The sequence below is a fragment of the Osmerus eperlanus genome, chromosome 21, assembly GCF_963692335.1.
Source record: "Osmerus eperlanus chromosome 21, fOsmEpe2.1, whole genome shotgun sequence".
Classification (NCBI taxonomy): Eukaryota; Metazoa; Chordata; class Actinopteri; order Osmeriformes; family Osmeridae; genus Osmerus; species Osmerus eperlanus.
The window spans coordinates 747,766-771,032 of record NC_085038.1 but is presented as its reverse complement, the minus strand read 5'-3'; the positions used below and the strand labels follow the sequence as shown (position 1 = coordinate 771,032).

At 47.8% G+C, this 23,267-nt stretch overlaps 2 protein-coding genes across 3 annotated transcripts; both read right to left on the bottom strand.

Annotated features, from left to right (window-relative positions):
* Positions 1-1,204: 1,204 nt before the first annotated feature.
* LOC134007223 (calcipressin-1-like) lies at positions 1,205-11,364 on the bottom strand. Of its 2 annotated transcripts, none has more exons than XM_062446489.1 (4): positions 10,919-11,364; positions 3,311-3,484; positions 2,836-2,995; positions 1,205-2,546 (listed from the first exon to the last, which is right to left on the bottom strand). In XM_062446489.1, exons 1-4 carry the CDS (start codon positions 11,033-11,035, stop codon positions 2,368-2,370), a joined length of 630 nt encoding a protein of 209 aa, XP_062302473.1. In that variant the 5' UTR covers positions 11,036-11,364; the 3' UTR covers positions 1,205-2,367. The 2 variants fall into 2 exon arrangements, with proteins under 2 accessions (XP_062302473.1, XP_062302474.1); XM_062446490.1 differs by lacking the exon at positions 10,919-11,364 and adding an exon at positions 4,803-5,403.
* A 148-nt stretch (positions 11,365-11,512) lies between these two features.
* On the bottom strand, positions 11,513-20,177 carry ros1 (c-ros oncogene 1, receptor tyrosine kinase). The gene is made up of 19 exons (XM_062446488.1): positions 19,911-20,177; positions 19,696-19,747; positions 18,572-18,776; positions 18,370-18,446; positions 18,123-18,248; positions 17,733-17,917; positions 17,440-17,537; positions 16,835-17,343; positions 16,386-16,592; positions 16,062-16,145; positions 15,843-15,963; positions 14,748-14,913; positions 14,523-14,587; positions 14,172-14,301; positions 13,750-13,847; positions 13,316-13,519; positions 13,052-13,186; positions 12,553-12,965; positions 11,513-12,371 (listed from the first exon to the last, which is right to left on the bottom strand). Exons 1-19 carry the CDS (start codon positions 20,031-20,033, stop codon positions 12,232-12,234), a joined length of 3,138 nt encoding a protein of 1,045 aa, XP_062302472.1. The 5' UTR covers positions 20,034-20,177; the 3' UTR covers positions 11,513-12,231.
* Positions 20,178-23,267: the final 3,090 nt, after the last annotated feature.

The following is a 23,267-nucleotide window of genomic DNA, read 5'->3' as shown; positions in this document are numbered from 1 at the left end:
TATGACTTCATATATGATATACATATCATATATATGATCAACATATACATATACATATATATATATATATATATATATCAGTTTCCTGATTTGATTTGGCTTCTCATACGTCCCAAATGTCACCATGAAAGGGGCGGCCAGCTCTGTGCCCACTAGTGACATCAGCAGTGACATCAGCAGTGACATCAGCAAGAGGGCTGCCTGCATCTGGGAGGATCGGCTGGAATCTGTAACATTATGGTGCAACATCATCCACACAGGCAGGGAGAGGTGTAACATTATGGTGCAACATCATCCACACAGGCAGGGAGAGGTGTAACATTATGGTGCAACATCATCCACACAGGCAGGGAGAGGTGTAACATTATGGTGCAACATCATCCACACAGGCAGGGAGACGCAGCCACTACGGATATTTCTGCTCTTTTCTAGCAAAAGTCACATAGGGGATACAGATTACATCAGGCTGTTTTTTGTGAACAAAGGTAGTTAGACAAGCAAACAGAAAAAAAATGATCCCAGCATCAAATGATTCTTACTGCACTTTGAGGGGACTGGTATAGGTAACCAGACCAAGTTTTGTGCATGTAGAACCTAATACAGGCAGGGCGGGGCAGGGAGAGGCAGGGAGAGACAGGGACAGGTAGAGGCAAGAGGAGACGGAGAAGCAGGGAGAGGCAGGGACAGGTAGAGGCAAGAGGAGACAGAGAGGCAGGGAGAGGCAGGGACAGGTAGAGGCAAGAGGAGACGGAGAGGCAGGGAGAGGCAGAGGCAAGAGGAGACGGAGAGGCAGGGAGAGGCAGGGAGAGGCAGAGGCAAGAGGAGACGGAGAGGCAGGGAGAGGTAGGGAGAGGTAGAGGCAAGAGGAGACGGAGAGGCAGGGAGAGGCAAGAGGAGACGGGGAGAGGCAGGGAGATGCCACATACATCCAGGTGTATGTGGAAGAGACAGGGAGACTGTTGTTATGTAACAGCCGAGTCATCACCCTCTGGTCTCTCCTATTTAGACGTACAGAAAGGAGCAGCTCAGGGTTACAGAATTTATCTGCAGATAGACTGCAGGTTTCAATCCCCCAAGGATTTTGCTTAAAATAAACAAATCTGCTAAATGAATGCATTATTATTATTCTGGACAAAGTGAGGCAGCTACAATATGTGTTATGAAATAAAACATCTCACAGAATGAAACAAATGACACATCCGTACATGTTAGATGTTAAGTATTTATTTAATGATATAAATCATAAGATTATTTCAAGGTAAAACGAATTTCCAAATAACAGTAGTTTTAGAGTACAAAAGTAGCTAAATTGGCTAAATGCAATATCTACCTACTAGTTAGGGCTTGGAGCGTGATCCATCTCCCAAGTGCTGTGATAATACATGCATTCACAGTGCGTCTACACAATCCCTCCCATTACTATGAAACGGTGAACACACTCCAACAGTCCCTGGCAGGAATGGACTACAACCCCCATACATCCAAGTACAGTTCAGAGCCACAATGGATGCATGTCAGCCCCCAAAATGGCTGCCAGTTTCAAGCTAAACAAGCCCAGCACATGTATGATCGGGTTTGTCAACATCCCCATGCAGAACGCCCATCTGGCTCCGCCCTCTCAGTTTGAAGCAGGATATGGCAGCGTGGGGTAAAGTGCGTCATGCTCTACAGCTGTAAGATGAAACGTGAGGTTACAGTGGGAGACTGAATGACCTAGGAGTGCTAGCTAGCTAGCTAGCTAGCTAACTCGTTTGAATCCCAGTCAGGGACTTCCCTGTCCTGGTCGTCTCGTGTGCAGATGAACCACATGGTTGTGAGCGCTGAGGGGTCAACGACAGATCCTCAGGGTTGAACAGTAGGACTAAAGACAACAGCACAGCACAGGGTCTACAGACACAACCTATTTACATGAACACGTGTGTGATCTCAGTCTAGGCAGGGCGAGGGGGGAGGGGACTACAAGTTCAAATGAAAATCTACACAAGCAACTCCTCTGTTTGAGGTTACGACCTCCATGCTTGATGAATCAAGTAGCACCAAAGCAAAATGAGGACATTTTACAAAACAGTAAAAACATTAATCTATCAAATACTTCTGATGCACTTTCCCTCTCTCTACCAAGTCACTAATTCCCGTCGTATGGAAAACGGAAGAGATAATAAAAAAACGCAAACAAAAGTGACACAACAAGAGATGATTCTTTCTCTTCCTTCTCTTTCTCTCCATGAAAAGCAGGGCTTTGGGACACCGCTGCCCCTAGAGTTGGGGAAGATGTATTACATGTCCCAAACACACTCCCAGGTCTGTGGTGTCCTGGGAAGTTTGATGAATGTTGGATGTTAGAGCGCCCCCTCTCTGCTCGGCCTCTCACTGCATGACGCCGGGGGTGAAGTCTGGCCGACGTGTCTGGATGATTTTGGGGCGAGGAGGGCGGGAGCTGCTCTCCGGGTCATCCTCACCCCCGGAGCTGTCCTGCTCGCTCTCGCACACGTGCACCACCACGCTGGGGGTGGTGGGGGTTCCTGTGTGCAGCTCGTACTTCTCACCTGGAGCACACACACACACGCACACGCACACGCACGCACACACGCGCACACGCACACACGCACACCACACACACACGCGCACACACACACACGCGCACACACACACACACACACACACACACGCACGCACACACACGCGCGCACACACACACACACACACACGCACGCACACATCAGCTCAAATGAACCCTTCAGCATGATGTGATCGGCTGAACACTAAAGCATGCTGGACGCAGGTCTAGCTGAAGTGTGTGCAAGATGTGTGTGTGAGAGACGCGTGTGTGTGTACCTGGGCCTAGCTTGGAGATGGCACACAGCAGGTCGTAGTTGATGACGGGTGTGGCGTCCTGCGCCTGCCTCCAGCCCACAGGGGGCGAGGCGGGGGGCGAGATCAGGAACTGTTTATCCGGCTTGGGGGGCTCCAGGCGGGGACTGCCTATAAGGACGGACTGCAGGAAGCAGGATGCAGGAAGAAACAAGGACAAGACAGTGAGAGGTGGAACGAACAGCAGAATGTTTCAGCTTTCAGCAGAGCGTCAGGGTCTATGAGGAGACCATCTTCTAGCTACATGGAACGTGTCATTCTCAGGATAGGTCACCACACTAGCGTGTTCAGTTTTATGATCAGGACAACAGAGAAAACACAGAGGACCAAAACAATTTCAGGTTGAATTATTCCATAACATTACGCCTGTTTCTCCTCGTTTCTATAAGTTTACAGGTTCCGAATTTAGCCCGACAAGACCAAAGTGTGCGTCTCATACCTGAGCAAAGTAGAGACGCATCTCCTTGCCGTTGAAGTGGCTCTTGTGGAGGCGGAGCCGGGCATCAGCCGCGGCCAGGGCGTCGCTGAAGTTGATCCTCACGCGACGGAAACTCTTAAAGAACTGGAAGGACACGTCCGGATGGAAGGAGCGGAACAGAGACTCAAAACTGGCCTGGGGAGGGAGGGGAGGGAGGAGGAGAGGAGGGAGGGGGGAGAGCGGGGAGAGGGGGGAGGAGGGGAGAGCGGGGGGGGGAAAGAGAGAACATTACAGTCAGTCTGATACAGGAGGTATTGTGATACAGGAGGTATTGTGATCTTGCAGCTGTACCATCTTCACAGGATAATTCCTGTGGAGGCCTAACCACTGGAACACACACACACCCCAACAGCCATTAAAGTCTCAAACAAACCTTTCAGAACACAGCACTGTACACAGCACTCAAGTCATTCAACACACACTTTTCCATCCTTGATTCTACTTTCTAAAAATACCCTCAAGCTGACGTGTGTGAGTGTGAGTGTGAGCGTGAGAGAGAGTGAGAGAGAGAGAGACAGGCGCTTCTCTGTAGTAGTCTCTCTCTCAGCACTAGTTTCTTCACTGATAAAACAACTAAAGTGCACAGCGGCCCGGTCGGTAGCCATGGCAACGCCCACCACCCAACCCCTCCCAGCGGCAGCATGACTGAAGGAGCATGATGACAGAGGGAGGATCGACCAGATTAAAGCCCCTCTCTGGGATTAAAAACACACCTCCCTGAATTACCATCACATTTCAATCAGGTTTCAACCATGTAGCGATAACTACGGAGCCTGTGCTACGGAGCCTGTGCTAGGGCCTGTGCTAGGGCCCTGTGCTAGGGCCCTGTGCTAGGGCCTGTGCTAGGGCCTGTGCTAGGGCCCTGTGCTAGGGCCCTGTGCTAGGGCCCTGTGCTAGGGCCCTGTGCTAGGGCCCTGTGCTAGGGCCTGTGCTAGGGCCCTGTGCTAGGGCCCTGTGCTAGGGCCCTGTGCTAGGGCCCTGTGCTAGGGCCTGTGCTAGGGCCTGTGCTAGGGCCCTGTGCTAGGGCCCTGTGCTAGGGCCCTGTGCTAGGGCCTGTGCTAGGGCCCTGTGCTAGGGCCTGTGCTAGGGCCTGTGCTAGGGCCTGTGCTAGGGCCCTGTGCTAGGGCCTGTGCTAGGGCCCTGTGCTAGGGCCCTGTGCTAGGGCCCTGTGCTAGGGCCTGTGCTAGGGCCTGTGCTAGGGCCTGTGCTTCTGGGGCCTGTGCTAGCACAGGGCCCAGAAGTGTCTTCTGGCTGTGATGAGGATGACTAAGGAGGAGAGGATAGGGGGGTCCACCTCGAACAGAAAGGACAGGAAACAGGAAGTGTGGCAGATCTCCATCTTGCATCTATCAAAGAGGAACATCTCTGATCCTGCAAGGTCAGAGTCCTCTGGTCCAGGACGCCCGCTAACGAGCCACGCACCTTCCCCCAGCACTCCAGGAAGTGGTCTTACCTGGGCCTCGGGCCGTTCAAACACTTCCTGGTTGGTCACCGAGGCGACCAGGCAGAAGCGGTTACACTTGGTGGTCTTGATGTGCATGATGGGAAGTTTGGAGAGGTGCAGGCCTTTCCACCTGATGATGCGAGAGGTCAGAGGTCGAGATGAGGGGTGGGGGTGGCAGGGGTTTGGGGGCGTGGCTTTCCCCAGGGTGAGGCCAGAGAGAAACCTCCTCTAACGAAACAACACACACCTCTCTCTCTCTCTCTCTCTCTCTCTCTCTCTCTCTCTCTCTCTCTCTCTCTCTCTCTCTCTCTCTCTGCCTGTTTGTCCTTCTAGGCGTTCTCTCTCTTTCTTCTTCCCCTGATCGATTACAGTCCTCCGTGTCCTTTACCTCTCTCCCCTGCAGCAGCCGGGAGCCTTGCCCAGCCCAGACAGCCCTCCGGCAGGTCTCACAGACAGCCCTCCGGCAGGTCTCACAGACAGCCCTCCGGCAGGTCTCACAGACAGCCCTCCAGCAGGTCTCACAGACAGCCCTCCAGCAGGTCTCACAGACAGCCCTCCGGCAGGTCTCACAGACAGCCCTCCGGCAGGTCTCGCAGACAGCCCTCCGGCAGGTCTCACAGACAGCCCTCCGGCAGGTCTCACAGACAGCCCTCCAGCAGGTCTCACAGACAGCCCTCCAGCAGGTCTCACAGACAGCCCTCCAGCAGGTCTCACAGACAGCCCTCCAGCAGGTCTCCCAGACAGCCCTCCAGCAGGTCTCACAGACAGCCCTCCAGCAGGTCTCACAGACAGCCCTCCAGCAGGTCTCACAGACAGCCCTCCAGCAGGTCTCCCAGACAGCCCTCCAGCAGGTCTCACAGCATTAAGCACCGAGACGGCTCAGCCACATCCTAGGTTAGCCGAGTTAGCATTCAGGACGCACCCTCGGAGGTGCAGACTGCCAGACAGCACACACACACACACACAACCTTGTCTGGGTTCACCGTTCTCTCCTGACACAGTCCCCTGCTACAGCCGGTCTTCCTGCCCTGGTCTAATCTGGTGTTGCAACAATAGAAGCTTCGGGAGAATGTGGGCTGGCTGCCCAAATACACATCTAATACTACTCTCTCTTCTCTCTTCTCTCTCTGAACAGCTACTTATATCAGAGCTGCTGACGTACTATGGGGCTCCTCCCTCCGTCTCTTCCTTGTTCATTCACTGCGAGCCAACCTCAGCTGCAGGGGGTGTGGTCTCCTCTATTCCCCTCTCGTTTACTGAGTCAGTCCCTCCCCCTCCTCCGCTGCCGACCAATCAGAGGGATGGAGGTGAGAGAGGTGGAGAGAGAATAGGGAGGCTGGAAAATAGTGACATCACCTCTCCACTGACTGACGTGTTAATCTGCTCTCGCTCTCTCTCTCTCTCTCTCTCTCTCTCTCTCTCTCTCTCTCTCTCTCTCTCTCTCTCTCTCTCTCTCTCTCATGACTAATCTCTTCTCTGGTTTTGAATGGAAAATATGTGAGAATAAGCCTATCTAGATCATAGACTCGCATGCAAACAGACAAACACACACACAAATAAAAAACGTTCAGGACAATGTGGCCCATTTACCACAGAAGCACACAAGACAAGGAGACACACAGCCTGTGATGATAGAGAGTCGAGGGTAAGATACAGAGAAAGGAAGGGATGAAGGAGAGGTGCTTATGGAAAGTATGATGTAGCAGGAGGCTTGATAACCCTTTATGACTGGGTGGTATTAATAGCACAGACGTGTGTGTGTGTGTGTGCGTGTGTATGTGTGTGTGTGTGTGTGTGTGCGTGTGTATATGTGTGTGTGTGTGTGTGTGTATGTGTGCGTGTGTATGTGTGTGTGTGTGTGTGTGTGTGCGTGTGTATGTGTATGTGTGTGTGTGTGTGTGCTAATGAGTGTGTGTTTTTAGAGCATGACGTCAGTCTGCTCTCCCCTGCTCTAAAGTCAGGTTAGGCTGCGGATTTCTTCAACATCAAAATAATTCAGGGACCTCAACCACTGTGTCCCCTCTCCCTGCCACCAGGCTTTGGTTAAAGGGATCTGGTGGAAACACAGAGACAATGTGATCGTTTGCTGTCACAACATGGAGACCCCTGGCTCTCTCTGCGTTGAAGAGTCTTGGTGTCTGTCACGTGCCTCCTGTGCCCGGACAGTACAGGTGTGGTTGTGGTGTTGTGTGAGTGAGTGACAGACCACAGGTTCACTGTACTGGGTGTGGATGCTGTATGGAAAATATGTGTTGTGTGGAAAGTGCTGTTTAGCGGCTCCCCGGAGAGTGGCTGTGGTTTCATTTGATTCGAGTGCGAGAGCTCGTGTTTGTGGTCGTTAAACATCTCCAGATATCTACTAAGCCTCTTGTTTTAGACTGTGGAGGTCATGTTAAACATCTCCAGACCCTCAGTCCTCAGTGAATCTCTGTCCTTTATATATCCTTTTTGCACACCCTAACCCTAACCCTGATCTAAAAAGAATGAGTGCGTGCGTGCGTATGTGTACGTGTGTGTGTGTGTGTGCCTGTGTGCTCTCAGCTGTGTGCTCTCAGCCCTACATTTTTTCCATCAGCCTGTTTTGGTTTCATATTTAAATTTTTCCATTCCCTCACTGAGTCCTCTCCCTGTTGGTCTCTCTCCCTCTCTCTCTGCCCCTCTCTCTCTCTCTGCCCCTCTCTCTCTCTCTGCCCCTCTCTCTCTCTCTCTCTCTGCCCCTCTCTCTCTCTCTCTCTCTGCCCCTCTCTCTCTCTCTCTCTCTCTCTCTGCCCCCCTCTCTCTGCCCCCCTCTCTCTCTCTCTCTGCCCCTCTCTCTGCCCCTCTCTCTGCCCCTCTCTCTGCCCCTCTCTCTGCCCCTCTCTCTGCCCCTCTCTCTTTCTTACTCTAAGTTGGTCTCTGTCAGTCCTTGCCCCTCTCTCTGTCTCGTCTCTCTTCTGTCCTGGCCCAAGGCTAGCTCCATAGCCTCCTCCTATCAGCATGTTAATATGTCAGAGAGTAAACAGCATGTCAGAGTTTCCAGTATGAGAGTGCTTATATCACTGTAATAAAATCCTGATGCTCTGGTGGGTTGAGCACTGTCACGGAAGCTTTGAGACCAAGAAGGCTGTGCAGCGAATCCTGGAGGGTACTAGTGGTATGAGGGCTGGACTGTGCCCGGCGATAAGCTGTGCTGTCTGGGTGATTCAGAGGAAGAGTTCGGGGGACAGCTGAAGCAGTTAGCTGAAGCTGGGGACCACAGGCTACATCACTCGGGGTGGAACCGTAACGTGAAGGCCAATATTTACAAGCTCTGAGGAAGGCAAACACTTGACCGAGTCATCGGCACAGTCAACACAGACGACAAACAGAAAACGCGCACGCTCCTAGGTACACAAGCACACACACACACACACCATGGAATGTTCCGTAATATGATCTCTCAGCTGACTGAAGATAACGAGAAGAGGGGGGGGGGGGGGGGTCATCTTTTCACACGTTTCCTTCCAGGCCCTACTGACTGTTCAATGATTAGTCAGCATGTCACATTACAGGCCTGGATACTGAGTCACTGTGTGTGATATGACTGGAAAATGTACCTCAGCAGAGTTATCCAGAACAATCTACCAGAGCTCAAAACTACAGACAACAATACACACAGTCAGAGGCAAAGTGTTAGCTTGGATGTCTGACAGTAAGCATACTAATGGCAGGTGTCTGTGTTCACCATGACAACCTTGCCTGCTATTTAACTCTCAGCATCTGACTCAGAGTTCTGTGTGAAATGATTCCCACAGACCAAGATTACGAGGGTAAAAACAACATTTAGGGGATGTTTAGTAACTTGAGAACGACCTGTTTTGTATAGTCTGAATTGATGGACGAAAGGACCGGTTGTGCAATTGTTTAATAACTGAAAATTGCATGCACCCTTTGCATGATCGGCCTGTCTATATTTTCTCACACACACCACATCCCAGGTGAGAACATTTTAACTGGGTCAGCCAAACTAAGAGCTGCCACTGCTTTTCTATCAGGTCAAAAAATGACAGCAAATTCAGCACAGAGTAAATATGATTCTACTGTGAGCCCTCTTCGTCATGTTTGTTTCCCAGAATGCTTTGTGCTTTGACCTCAGCTGTTGCTCTTCCTGTGTCCTCTGCTCAACCCCGACAACCAGAGCTCAACCGCGACAACCAGAGCTCAACCCCGACAACCAGAGCTCAGCCCCGACAACCAGAGCTCAACCCCGACAACCAGAGCTCAGCCCCAACAACCAGAGCTCAACCGCGACAACCAGAGCTCAACCCCGACAACCAGAGCTCAACCGCGACAACCAGAGCTCGACAACGACAACCAGAGCTCAACCATGACAACCAGAGCTCAACCGCGACAACCAGAGCTCGACAACGACAACCAGAGCTCAACCATGACAACAAGAGCTCAACCACGACAACCAGAGCTCAACCGCGACAACCAGAGCTCGACAACGACAACCAGAGCTCGACAACGACAACCAGAGCTCAACCATGACAACCAGAGCTCAACCACGACAACCAGAGCTCAACCACAACAACCAGAGCTCAACCGCAACAACCAGAGCTGTGGGGTCAAACACCTTGGTTAGAAGAGTCCGAACACATGGCTAGCCCACATGGAGAGAAGCGATGTTGTGTACACACTGTCCAGAGACATACGCTCTTCAGATCTCTCTCGTCATTCTGATCCCCTAGATCAGGGTTACTCAGGAGAGGACACATGACATTCCAGCCTGGACACAGGTGTTTGAGTGGGGGATGATGTCCTACCAGCCTGAATGTTTCTGTTGTCATTAGTCCTACATGGCACCATCTGTTTGGTGTTGTCCAGGACAGGACTGTCTCCCTTCGCTGACATCGGTCTCACTCACACTTCCATGGATTAGGCTCCAAACTGGCCGCTGGCAGTTGTAGCTCCACTACAAACAGTGCTTCCGCCATATTTCTGTGTTAAGAGGATCAAACTGATCGATAGTTGTTGTTTTATGCAAAACGTATTTTCTGAGACATCATTCAACCGACCAATGGATATATGTCATAAAACACAATTTAAAGAATCGAGTGTCCAATAAATTGGCACACAAACTGTGTATTCATTTTATTATTTGTAAAACACTGAACTATGTAGCCTTCAGGCCTTGGCTGGTGTTCCCAGTTCCCTCCAGCTGTCTGCAAAGCTCCTAACTGTTCATGTGATGCCAACTTTCCATCTTTTACATTGTTGTTCAGAAAACAGCTTTCTTACCACAATGACTCACGTAAGGTTAAGAAGCATAACCAGGCCCATCAGTCCTCACGTCAAATACTAGCTTTACAAACGAGATGGTGACACATCACCCTGCATACACATGACTGAGACACAGCTAACACGAACACAAGCTGCTGTGTGTAATTTAAGGACCAAGAAGAAATTCTCTGAAAGTGAGTCTGTGGTTTAGTCACTGTATTAACTGAGAGAATACAGAAAATAGGATCCAGACAACCTAGCTAGCAGCACTTATAGCTTGTTTATTCGTATCATCCCATTTCCTATGTTGGAAAGGAAACTATCTTGCTGATTGAATTGTTCCGACCCCTATTATATGCAACCTGGGAAAGGAACTAAAGTGTTTCCATGCGGGTCTTGCAGGAACAAATCGTTTAAGAGTGGATCCACTAGACTTCACTGTGTGTCTTCACTGATACACTAGATACCAGTTACAGCAGTAGCTAGGTGAATAGAAAGCAATATTTCGTCAATCTGGCCAAGGACAAAATAACTGTAGAATCCCTCGAATTACACAAGGTAAATGAAAAATGGAAACACCTGTAAGCGAGTCAATCAGGCCTCGACGCTGTTAAAATAGGTTGCTGCATTAGGAAGTTGATTAAAATACCGGTAACTGTTACTTTGACAGCATGACCAAATATTCTAAACTAGTTAGCACAAGCTTACAGTGATAGCTAGCTAGCATTATTCTCCATATTACGGGATAGAGAAGAGACACATAAATAGCAAACTTAACCAACAATGCAACACGCTAGTTTGACACTACAGATATGAACTGGACAAAACATTTTAACCAATGACATTTAAATTAAACTTAATAGTTTGACTGATCATCGGCTTACCTTCAGACTCTGGTCATTGAAAACATCCTCGGTGACTTTGCACGCGATTAGAGCGTTCGGGAGGTCGGTAAACTGAACATCCACGGTCGCTTCGCCACTTTTCTCTGTTTGCTGCATGACGGGCCTGGTGTTTTTGATTAATTGGTACAATATCGAGAATTTCTTAGCTGTCGTCGCTAGCTGGCTAGATTAATTTAAACGAGGGTTGAATCAAAGCTCTTGCCAGCATTACCTTACTAAATCAGAGCTAGCTAGCAGACTATCATCAAGTGGAAGGACCCTTTACTAAAGATACACCTTGATATTCCGCCAACACTCGATGCGTCATTAATGAATATTTATTTGTGTGGCACATAAAGAAGCTAAATGTAATGTAATATAATCGGTTAATCCGTATTAACCTTATTGAATGCCCAGCTAGCTAGCCTCGAGAAGTATCCGAGCCTCAGTAAACTACCTAACTTCCTTTAGCGCATTATGGATACGTGTCAAAATAAAAGTCACGCCGAACAAAACACGACAGTTTCCTTTTTAAATAAATATATTTCTCCTATTCTTTGAAAATGTGTACAATAATACAAATCTAAGGCAGATTAGATCATTTCTTTCTACCCAATGCCAACAGCGATATTGTCATAATTATATTAATAGACATTGTACAACAGACCAACCTGAGTCATAGATTTAACGTTAGTTGTCTCCTATGCACACTATTTCTACAGCACAGAACGAAGGATGAGAAAACGGATGTCAAAATCTAAAGAATACTGACCTCAGTATTTTAGGCAGTCTCCTTGCCTGTTCACCATCTGCTCCTTTTATATTGTCTCAAATATACTTTTATTTATTTGTCGAGTCCAAACAACTTCACCAACGTGCTTCCCCGCACGTCCTTTGGTCCTGACCCATACACCCACCATGTTTCACACTTAACAGTGTCCAGTTTGAGAGATATTTAAGCGACAGACACATACTCATGTATCAATATTACTAAACTATAGAAAACAACAGATAACCACGACAATTGTTGATTAATTCATTGTAAGATTTAAGTTTTACGTAGCAAAAAAAATAAAATAAAACCATGTAAAAAACCCATGACAGCATGTCTGTGCAAAATTCCTGAATCATAAATGACAATCATAAAAAAAAAAATCTCTGGCCCATTGTTAGTAATACCAGTCCTCTGGCAGGGATTCACATCACATATCATGTGTTCATTAGCAGACCCCAAGACACATAGTACCAGGTAGGGATATGAACTTGCAACCTCTTCATCTGCAATGCTCTAACCACTAAGCTATCCTCTTTGGCTAGCAGGGTTTAGTTCCATCGGTCTCCTCTCCCGGCCCGTCCACTCTAAACATCAGGTAGTTTAGTCCTTCTTCACTGACCACGTGAGTTAAGCCTAGCCTTGTGCCTTCATCCTCATCTACTGTGATGCAGTCCGCTTCTGGAGACAATAACACAAGAGACCAATAGCAATACACCGTACTGAACTGTTGAGTTAAGGTTGTGGTGGTCATTTCCTTTCTTCTGAGGCTTTTCACGAACAATGCCTCGCTTTTACTTTTTAATGTATTTCTATGCAGTTGCATGGTAGTAAAGTGTTGCCTGTATTTCTATGTACTCACCGTCCTCCTGGTAGGCCTGGTTGACGTGGCCTGCAAACCGATACTGGGCGGGGCTGAGAGGGTCCTGGGCGGGGCTGAGAGGGTCCTGGGCGGGGCTGAGAGGGCCCTGGGCGGGGCTGAGAGGGTCCTGGGCGGGGCTGAGAGGGCCCTGGGCGGGGCTGAGAGGGTCCTGGGCGGGGCTGAGAGGGTCCTGGGCGTGGCTGAGAGGGCCCTGGGCGGGGCTGAGAGGGTCCTGGGCGGGGCTGAGAGGGGCCTGGGCGGGGCTGAGAGGGTCCTGGGCGGGGCTGAGAGGGCCCTGGGCGGGGCTGAGCCGGGCCTCTGATCCCCTCAGCTGAACCAGGCTGATCTGGAGCATCCGGAAGCTTGGCCGTTCACCGGGCACAGAACTCCAACACCGAAGCATCAGATCATAGCTGTCAATCAAACCACCCGTCAACCAATCACGCAACCAGTTCATCGGTAACTTAAAGCACTCAGGAAATGGTGACGGTACACCTACAGGGCGGGAAGGCAGTCTGCAGGCTTGGACAGTCTCTTTCCAGAGTTGATGTGGTGCATGACCTCCAGGTTAGACAGGGCGGGATAGGGTTGCTGTCCCAGGGTTGTTATCTCCCAGAGGAGCACCCCGAACGACCTGGACGCGTTAACACAAACACACCAACGTAAAGACAGGCTCGTGTTTCTCTCTCCGTATCCACAACAACGCGTCACAACAGCACAGAACCCCAGAGAGCGCGTGCGTGTGTGTGAAGCTGACCACTACCAGACGTCTGTGTGTTTGTTGAAGACTCCGTCCGACAGACTTTCAGGAGACATCCAGCGTACAGGAAGTAGGCCCTCGCCCCTCTTCCTGTAGTAGTCATTTTTGTATACATCCCGAGCCAATCCGAAGTCTCCAATCTTTACCATCCTTTCAGAGTCGTTGTAGCCACGCACAGACACCAGGCAGTTCCTGGCTGCTATATCTCTGCATGGACGACATTGTTTATCCCATTACAGCACTAACTACAGGCTATGACAGAAATAGTCTATACAATGTAATCCTTTGGAAGGATTTTAACTTTCAAACTCCTAATCTGCAAAAAATGCTCTACCATTGATCTATACCGATCCCACTGTATTTACACATTAACTTATATTCAGTAATTTATGTACAGTACCAGTAAACCCCCTGTCTACAATGAACGAATGTCAAACCTGTGGACAAAGTGCATCTTCTCCAGGTAGGCACAGCCTTGACAGGTGTCCCAGCAGATGTCCAGCCGCTGGTCTGCACTGAGCAACGAGCCGCGACTCTAAACATCAGCAGACAAACACACACTTACATTGTGCTCATCACAGCAGGAGAGGGGAGGGGAGGGGAGGGGAGGGGAGGGGAGGAGAGGCGAGGCGAGGAGAGGAGAGGAGAGGGGAGGAGAGGGAAGGAGAGGAGAGGAGAGGGGAGGAAAGGGGAGGAGAGGAGAGGAAAGGGGAGGGGAGGAGAGGAGAGGAGAGGAGAGGAAAAGGGAGGAGAGGAGAGGAGAGGAGAGGAGAGGGGAGGAGAGGGGAGGAGAGGGGAGGAGAGGGGAGGGGAGGATAGGGGAGGAGAGGGGAGGAGAGGGTGTCCTGTCTATACGGACCGCGGACGGACGAGCCTTCATGAGGTAGGATCGTAGGTCTCCTCCTGGCATCAGCTCCAGAATCAGGAACTGGGGTTCGTTCTGGACACACACCCCCAGCAGACGCACAATGTTGGGGTGCTGGAACTGGCTGTATGACGAGAAACACACACACAAGCACACGCACACACACACACACACACACCGGTGGGCAGGAAGTTGGGGTGTTGGAACTGGTTGCTAAAGATATAGGAGGATCGAAAACTTCATACATAGACATGCACATTAAGATGCAAACACACACAAGAATCACAGAGGCTCAAACATACAGCGCCCTCCAGAGGAGATTCAGTGAATGTATTAGTCAGGTACCTCATTATGTGAGCTTCTTTCAGAAATTCAGCTTTTTCACTCTCTGTCGCTTCTTTTCTCAGAGTCTACACAAAAAGATCCATTAGAAAATCTGTAAAACATCTGTATAATCTTCCAACCAATTCTAGGAAAAAAATATATAATCTCAAAGAGCCCTTGCTGGTTTAATAAATACTAATAAATCCTGACAGATTTTGAAATGAGGAACTTTATGGAAACATTTACCTTCACAGCTACTCTATTTTGGGGTATGACTTCCTGGATGGGCTGACCTACAATCATGCCTTCATACACCTCCCCAAAGGCCCCGCTACCCAGAAGCCTTTGCAGCTTTAGGCTCTCGCGGGGGAACAGAGGTAAGGTGGATGTGTAGCTGTGGATAGGTAGGGGGCTAACAGACAGGAATATACGGGTTAAAAACTGTGATAAGAAAAATACACGTCTTATAACTGTAATACGTTTACACGTCTACAACTGTAAAAATACATACTGTGACTCATAGAGACCACTTTGAGGATCGTATGACTAACTCATAAAAACATAATCTATGAAGTGCAGTCAGAGATGGCAAAAGTACACACATCCTTCACTCAAGTAGAAGTACAGATGCTCATGTTTAAAAAGACTGGTAAAAGCTTGAGTGCTTTTTCACTCAAGTTAAAGTAAAGAAGTATGAGCTCTGACATATACCTAACTAAAAAGTAGCCATTACTAATACCTGTTGGAGGACCTCACATCATTCTTTTTCAACCTTTCTAAACTTATTTTTCAAAAGTTATCTTTTTTACGAAACTTTTTCCACAGTGAAAAGAGAGGAAGGAGAAAGGAGGGGAGAGGAGAACAGAGAACCCTAAAACAGAGTAAAGCAGAGCAGAGTACAATAGAGTACGGTAGAGTATAGTTGAGTCCTCATCAAGCACTCATCAATGATACAAACTTATTTAAAAGTAAATATTAGAAGTACAGTATTAGTACTTTGTTACTTCCCATCTATGAGTACGGTAGGAAACACACAGTGTTTTGCTGTATATTGTAGTAATTTAGCGGACACTTCTAAAAGGGACATAGAATTAGTCAGTCTAGAAATGTCTCAGTCCAGTGTTACATTTACATTTAGTCATTTAGCAGACGCTCTTATCCAGAGCGACTTACAGTTAGTACAGGGACATTCCCCCGAGGCAAGTAGGGTGAAGTGCCTTGCCCAAGGACACAACGTTGTTTGGCACAGCTGGGGAATCGAACCAACAACCTTTTAATTAATAGCCCGAGTCCCTAACCGCTCAGCCATCTGACCCCCGTGTGTTGTGTGTCTGGAAGTACCTGACAGCGTAGCAGGCGTTGGCGAGTCCCACCAATCCTCTGATGACCTCCAGCTCCTTGTCAGGGGGAAGCACCACCGTGATTCCCTCCAGAACCCTCTGCCTCGGCCGCCGACACCAAACTACAGAGAGGAACATCACATTTACAGGATTAAGATAACGAAGTCATGAAAGAGAATGTGTGAGTGATAAAGGACAGGTGATGGTGTTTAAGACTCACCAACTACAGCAACAATCATAGCAATGAAGATTATACCCATCACTGTACTCACACCAATGACCAAGGGACTGTATATGTGGTCCTCTGTCAAACAAAATATAATATAATTATTATATTGTAATATTTTACTAGAATACTATAATACAATGAAATGAAATGTAATACAGTAGTATTTTACACCATGATATGATCTGACGTATTCTATGAACCAAGGTAACAAAGGCTTGTATCATAAAAACAAGATCTTCAAAGAGACTCAAAAGAAAGGAAATCCTAATAACCGCGGCCTCTGATTGGACGGACTGGAAATGAGAGCGTTCTAACCAAGCGTGAGCGTGGATCCCTCGGACCGCACAGAGGCGGAGCTTCCACCTGGAGACTCCGCCCACACCGTCACCACGTATCCATGGTTACCCCGCAGCCCGTTAAATGTGTGATGAGTGTTGGTCAGGTTGTACTGGGTCAGTGCCTCAGACCTGTTGAGACAAGAGATCCTCACCGAGTACGTCCACTTCTGCCAAGACGACGGACCTGACAGTTAAACAAAAACACAACATTTCAACTGCAGACGACTTGAAACCATGTAAAGGATCTAGGTTAGACTGCTGAGATAAAGGATCTAAGTTAGACTGCTCAGATAAAGAATCTATGTTAGACTGCTGAGAAGAGAAGGTTGCACTGTGCCTGTACAAACAACAAACTTGAAACTCCAGTCAGGATCTACGAAGACATTTAATTTAGAAGACTGAACATCTGACAGTGTATGTCCTTACTGGCTCCCATCCTCAGTGCAGGTATTTCCCATCTCACGGAGGCCATGTCAGCTCCAAACACCACCTCCAGAGTCCGGGGGCTCAGGGGGACGGGGTGTGGCTGGGAGGAGGAGCTGGACACTCGGACGTTATCAAACCCCAACTGGCTGGGCTCCAAGATGTCACAGTCCACCAGGAACTCATTAAAGACATTCCCCTGTTTCACTTCCTGGTACACCACCCTCCCATTGGTCAGCACAAAGAGATCCTTCTCATAGGCCAGGCTCTGGACGGAGCGCAAGGAGCCTATATCCGGACGGAGGGTCACGTGATCCGATCCATCCAGGAAGGTGGCGGAGATGGTCCGGCTGACCTGGTCAAAGAACACAACCCTCTTGTTCGCAAAGCTGACCGCCAGGTCGAGCAGGGCGGGGCGGGACACTACTGGCGTCAGGACGAAGGTCTGACCCTGCGAGGGGTCTGGGAGGATGGAGCGATGTATCCCATCAGGCAGCAGGAGGAACAGGTACCTAGAGGATGGGACAGTTTGGGAGGTGGTTCTGGCGATGCGGTCTGCGGTTCTAACTCCACACAGTCGGTACTGACAGGAAGGTTGTTAGGCTCACCCATTGTACGGATCTGCAACGATCCTATAGGGAGGGTCGGGGAGAGGCAGGGGAACCTCCTGGGGGTCAGGGCAGTTCTCCAGACCACACTGAAACACCTGCAACAGAGAAGGGAGGCTGCCTGAACACTGAGACAGTAACATGTATCCTTACGTAAAACACTGGGACTGTGTCCCGAAACACAACACACTTATGATCTCCTGTTCCACCAGCACTGTTTCCACGTTGCTTTGGATCAAAGCGTCTGCTAAATAAATACAGTGTGAAATGGGAATGTAAAGTGGTTGTCTCACCTTTCCATCAGAGATGAAGAAGAGCCGTCTGTAGAGCCAGTCCACAGACAGAGCAGTGACCCCTAGAGGAGCGGAGTGGAACAGCACCAGATCAGAGGGGTCCGTTAGATTCTTATCTCCTTTGACCCAAATGTGCAGCCCTGCTGAGAAGTACACCTGGCTGGCGCTGGGATGTACCGACACCCCTGCACAAGAAGATAAAACAAAGAAATCCTTGAAATGATCAATTAAGAGAGAGAGAGAGACAGAGAAAGAGAGAGAGAAAGAGAGAGAGAGAAGGCTAGAAGGAGACGGAGAGCGAGACAGCGGGTAAGAGAGAGAGAGAGAGGTGGAGACAGGGAGAAGGCGAGAAAAGGAGAGCAAGAGAGACAGAGATAATTGTGGACTCACCAGTGATGTTGTCCTGGATCAGATCTTCAGGGAGGCAGAGGGCCTCTTCCAGGATCCCAGCAGAGATCTCCTTCCTCCTGAGCGACCTCATCCTGGACAGGAACACCCAATACCCTCCGCTCGGCTCTGAAACACGAGGACCAGTTCACCACAGGGACCTGCTCTAGAGCTCTACGCTCAGACAAACCAAGCTTCAAGTTTATTGAAGGAGAAACACACATGGAGATATTTACAGCCAGATACTGACCTTCTCTGGGAGGTGTGGTGAAGTTGCCTGTCGCCGCCGGCCCCTGGCCCTTCCTGTTCACCGCTGCCACGGCGATCCTGAAGGAAGTGTCACGCATCAGCTTTCCAAACCACAGCAACAAAGATGCATTCACGAGGTTTGTGGTCAAGTGGGACTTCCTGGATTCCAACCAGACAGCAACGTTTTACATCACATGACCTACCTGTATGTCGTGTTAGCTATAGTTGGGAAGAAGGAAGCACTGAATTCATTGGCTCCGACTGTGGAGCTGATGGTACGCGATTGGTCTGTGAGGTTGAGGTTGTAGCCAATGATGATCCCCGCTGGTTCTTCAGGGGGTGACCAGGTGACCTCGATACTCTCGCCTGACAAACTCTCCACCACGAGGCTAAGAGGCACAGAGGGTACTGGAACACAGGAGACGGGTCCTAATTCAGATCAGCGGTCTAAGCATTTCACAGGATGCAGGTTCAAATCCCACTCCCTGCAATATTGCTCTTGGGGTAAAAGAGCAATGGTGGTCCCACCGCTCAGGACCGCCCGGTCCCAACACAAGCTCTTCTCCTGTCTGGCCCCCCAGTGGTGGAATCAACTCCCCACCTCCATCAGAGACACTGACTGTCTCTCCACCTTCAAGAAAAGGCTCAAGACGCACTTGTTCCGGGAGTACAACGGTACTTAGGAATGGTTCGCTTGACCCGATGTTAGTTTCCTCAAGGATCACAATGACTCTTGCTTAGAGACTTGTTGCTCTTGTGGTTAGTGGTAACTGACTTAAATTTTTGTACTCGCTGTGATATATTGTTTTTATAATTGTTGCTTGCTTTTTCCACAGGTACACTTGCACTTATAGCAGTTCATGTTGTTTAATTGTAACTTGTTTAACTACATGCTCTTATGGTTCTTCCCTTTGGCACTTATTTTGGTTGTTCACAATGTGTGCTTCATGTTTTGGCTACTCGCAATGTTTTGTGGCTATCTTGTTGTTATGATCAGTGACCTATGCACTTTGTAAAGCTCTCTCTTGGAAGTCACTTTGGATAAAAGCGTCTGCTAAATGAATAAATGTAAATGTAAATGTAAAAGCATCTGCTAAAAGCATTCTTTATCAATTTGAATAACACCACAGTGTTGAATGGGAGGTTTTCATACACTAGTTCCTATACAATATCAGAACAACAGTCAATATGCTCTGATATACCGTAGATTGTCGTAGAATGGTAAAGCATGACAACACTGACACAGCCACCACAGGTAAAAAGAAATGTTATGAAATAGCTGACGTCTTCAGAGCCAGACAGGATATTATTGGATGCTTTGACTCACCAGAGTTGTTCTGTCTGTGAATGTCTGCCTGCACCCCTGTGCCAGGCACACTCTACAAACACCAGGTAGAAAATAAAGAACATTTGAATCAATAATTTAGTTTGATTTAGATTTCTAAAAAGAAATCTACACAACAGGCTTCCCAGTGCACTACAGGATACGTGGACTACAAGATCTCAAAATTACTGTCAAACAACCAAGGATGAATAACTCACCGTCTGAAAGTGCTGAGATGGTTTCTGGATGACTGCGTTCACACACATACAGACAAACACTGATACACTGATCAAATCTCTTGTCGTCCGTGACAAAAGACCCTTCATCCGTTTGACGTCCATTTCATCAACACATTATATTACATACATGTGTGTCTAGTCTTAGTCTTAGAGTTAATGATAAAATCTTGTGTCAAGTCGATAATATTAAAACAGGCTGTTAACTACTACTGACTAACTACAGTACAATGAGAACTTTCATCTCAGTCTGTTTCCTTATGACTGCTATCCCCTCTGTAATCAGTCTCTCTAAACGAGTGTAAACACACCCACCCAGGGCTATACCCACCCTAACCCTTACCCAAGGGCTGGCCTGCCTTGTCAAAGGTAGCTCATACCAAAGACTCAACAGAAGGCTGGACTCTGGACTCTCAAACATTCAGGAAGTTGCTATCGTAACATTCACACCATCAGTGACAGAGGGAGAGTTTGTGTGTGTGCGTGTGTGTATGTGTGTGCGTGTGTGTGTGCATGCATGGAGGTGGGAGAGGAAGTGGTAAGAGAAGAAGACTGATCGATGATGACAATTGTAAGAAGCCACATGGACATGGGTTCCAACCCAACACACAATGTGATTGATAGCCCAGGTTCATCACAGATGTATTTGTCAAATCACTTGTAAGCATTGACGTTTCCACATAGTGGGACAGTAATATGATACATTATTAATGGTCGTAACATCCGAGATGGAAAAAGTACACACATCCTGCACTCAAGCAGAAGTACAGATACTGTGTTTAAAAAGACTCTGGTGAAAGTTGAAGTACTGATTACACTTTTTCACTCAAGTTAAAGTAAAAAGTGTGGGCTCTGACGGATACTTATTTCGCTTTTTTCCCAGAACTTAATATTTTTTTTTTTTGTAAAAATCATGCATGTTTTTTCGCACACAGTGAAAGGAGAGGTGAGGAGAGAGATCATGCTACCTTGGGGATTACCTACATGAGTGAGTTTGGTGAGTGTGTGCATTGCACAAGATGGGGCTAGTACGTGTAACCACAGCAAGTTTCAGGCATGTAACACTTTCCTAGTCAGAGTTAGCAGGGGGTGCATTTCATGGCAAGAAGGAATACAACAAGCCTGTCGTGAAATGCACCACCTCTATTGTCTGTTCTGTATATCCCAGCATCAAATGATTCTTACTGTACACTGAGGGCACTAGTATGAGTAACCACAGTAAGTTTCAGGAATGTGACACTTTCCTAGTCAAAGTTAGCAGGGGGTGCCTTTCATGGCAAGAAGGAATACAACAAGCCTGTCGTGAAATGCACCACCTCTATCGTCTGTTCTGTATATCCCAGCATCAAATGATTCTTACTGTACACTGAGGGCACTAGTATAAGTAACCACAGTACGTTTCAGGAATGTAACACTTTCCTAGTCAAAGTTAGCAGGGAGTGCATTGCACTTACATCAAATGGAAAACAAGGCCTGTCTTGAGGCCCCCTGCATACGTTTCTTCCCTTCTACTCCTGCATTATGTACATTTAATAGCATAAATTTAATACCAATACATGTGTATGTAGGCTATAGGGTTGACAGGTCTGAAATCAGAATAGTCCATGGTAGGTGTGGGATTATTATGTTTTATTTTTTCATTTATTTCATTGACTTAAACAATAAGAGTAATATTTCCTATCTTAAAAAAGGATTTGATGGTGAGAACATTTCTTTTGATGTTGATACATAGTTGATACATCGTTTTTAGTACTTGTCTTTTGTAGGCTATAGGCACGTGAACCTTTGGTCCCTTTTCAGGACAGCTGATAGCCTATTCTGGATCAGAAGGCTGTTGTTTTCAACCTGTCTGAGTAACCCACCCTACGCGCAGGCTAACTGCATTAAAATCGCATGCCTTTGAACCTATACATTAGTATGAAGAGCCATGTGAAATACTTTGAACCTGCTACACAAAATACATTTCCTTTGGTAATCATACTGGGGTATATTTCCTCAGAATGCGATGTCGTGGAGCAAGAATGTTGGTTCGCGTTCGTTACTATACGGTTTGAATAACGAATTTTAAGGATTTTGTGTTGAAAATAGCATCTGATATTTACACAGATAACCGACATTCTTCTCTAAAATTCTATAACAAAGAAAGTATAATGTGAGACTTCTGTCTCCCCTTCGTTTGGTTGCGATATCAAGACGAAATCCTTCACTCTTTGACTCGCGCGCGCTCCCGCGAGGGGGTGCCAATCCAGAGTCATGCATTGGGTGATACAACATCGTATTTAGCCACTAGATGGCAAAGTCGGACAAAATTTAGAAGTCGTTCCTAAAATATTCTCACTTGTCAGACAACTGTAGGCGGTGTTAATTTATCCGACCACAAACACTGCATTGATGAAGGGCCAGTGGAAAGGGTCACATTAACGCCTCCCATATGACAACTCCTTCCTCTTTCAAAAAATAGGTTTGCATTGAGTACCACATAAAACATTTCTTACAGTTAAACCAGCCGCAAACATTAATTTAACACATTTTTAAATAGGCCCGAGAGGCCAATTGCATTTTACTTAAATGCACGGAGAACTTCATGACGATGAACTTCATGTATTTGTTGATGTTTCTATCGGTTGTGAATAGCCTTGTTTTATTGGACCCCAGCGTATAAATAGCTAAAATATTTTTCCACTGACTATGTCCAAGTTGTCTCACCGCCAGGCTGAAATTAACTTACCACAGGTTCAATCATTTCCCCCTATCAGATGCGAACAGGTGCGTCTTCCCGACCAACAACAGAGAGGATGCAAAGGCAAATTTGGAGATGGAGAATAAATCGACATGCTGCAGTGGCCATGGATATTGTGAGACATTTACCCAGCATCCAATTCACTAGTTTCAGTAGCATTTTCTCTTCTCCCTAGTAGCAAAGCTCATCCATTTAATTTGAAAGGCGGTGAAGCGATCTCTAATTCTTGCGACTGCATAGCCTACTATTGGAACAGGAGCCAGCGGAGGAGATAGGGTAGATACCAGGAAACACTTCACTCTGCATGATGATGTTGTCTTATTATCAAGGTCTCCTTCCATCCCTCCGAAGAATTAAGATAGTTTTGTTTAATAAACACACACACACATAGAAGCCCTCCCAATTCCTCCCCCACACACACACACTCACACACACTCTCACACACACACACACACACACACACTCCCCATCCCTGTCCTACAGTCTGTAGCGCCATGCAGTCTGGGGGGGGGCACGGGTAGATTTATTCCAGACCTCCAGGGGAGCCGTTTGTGACATAACTGCCATTCCTCGTAGCTACACACATACACACACACACA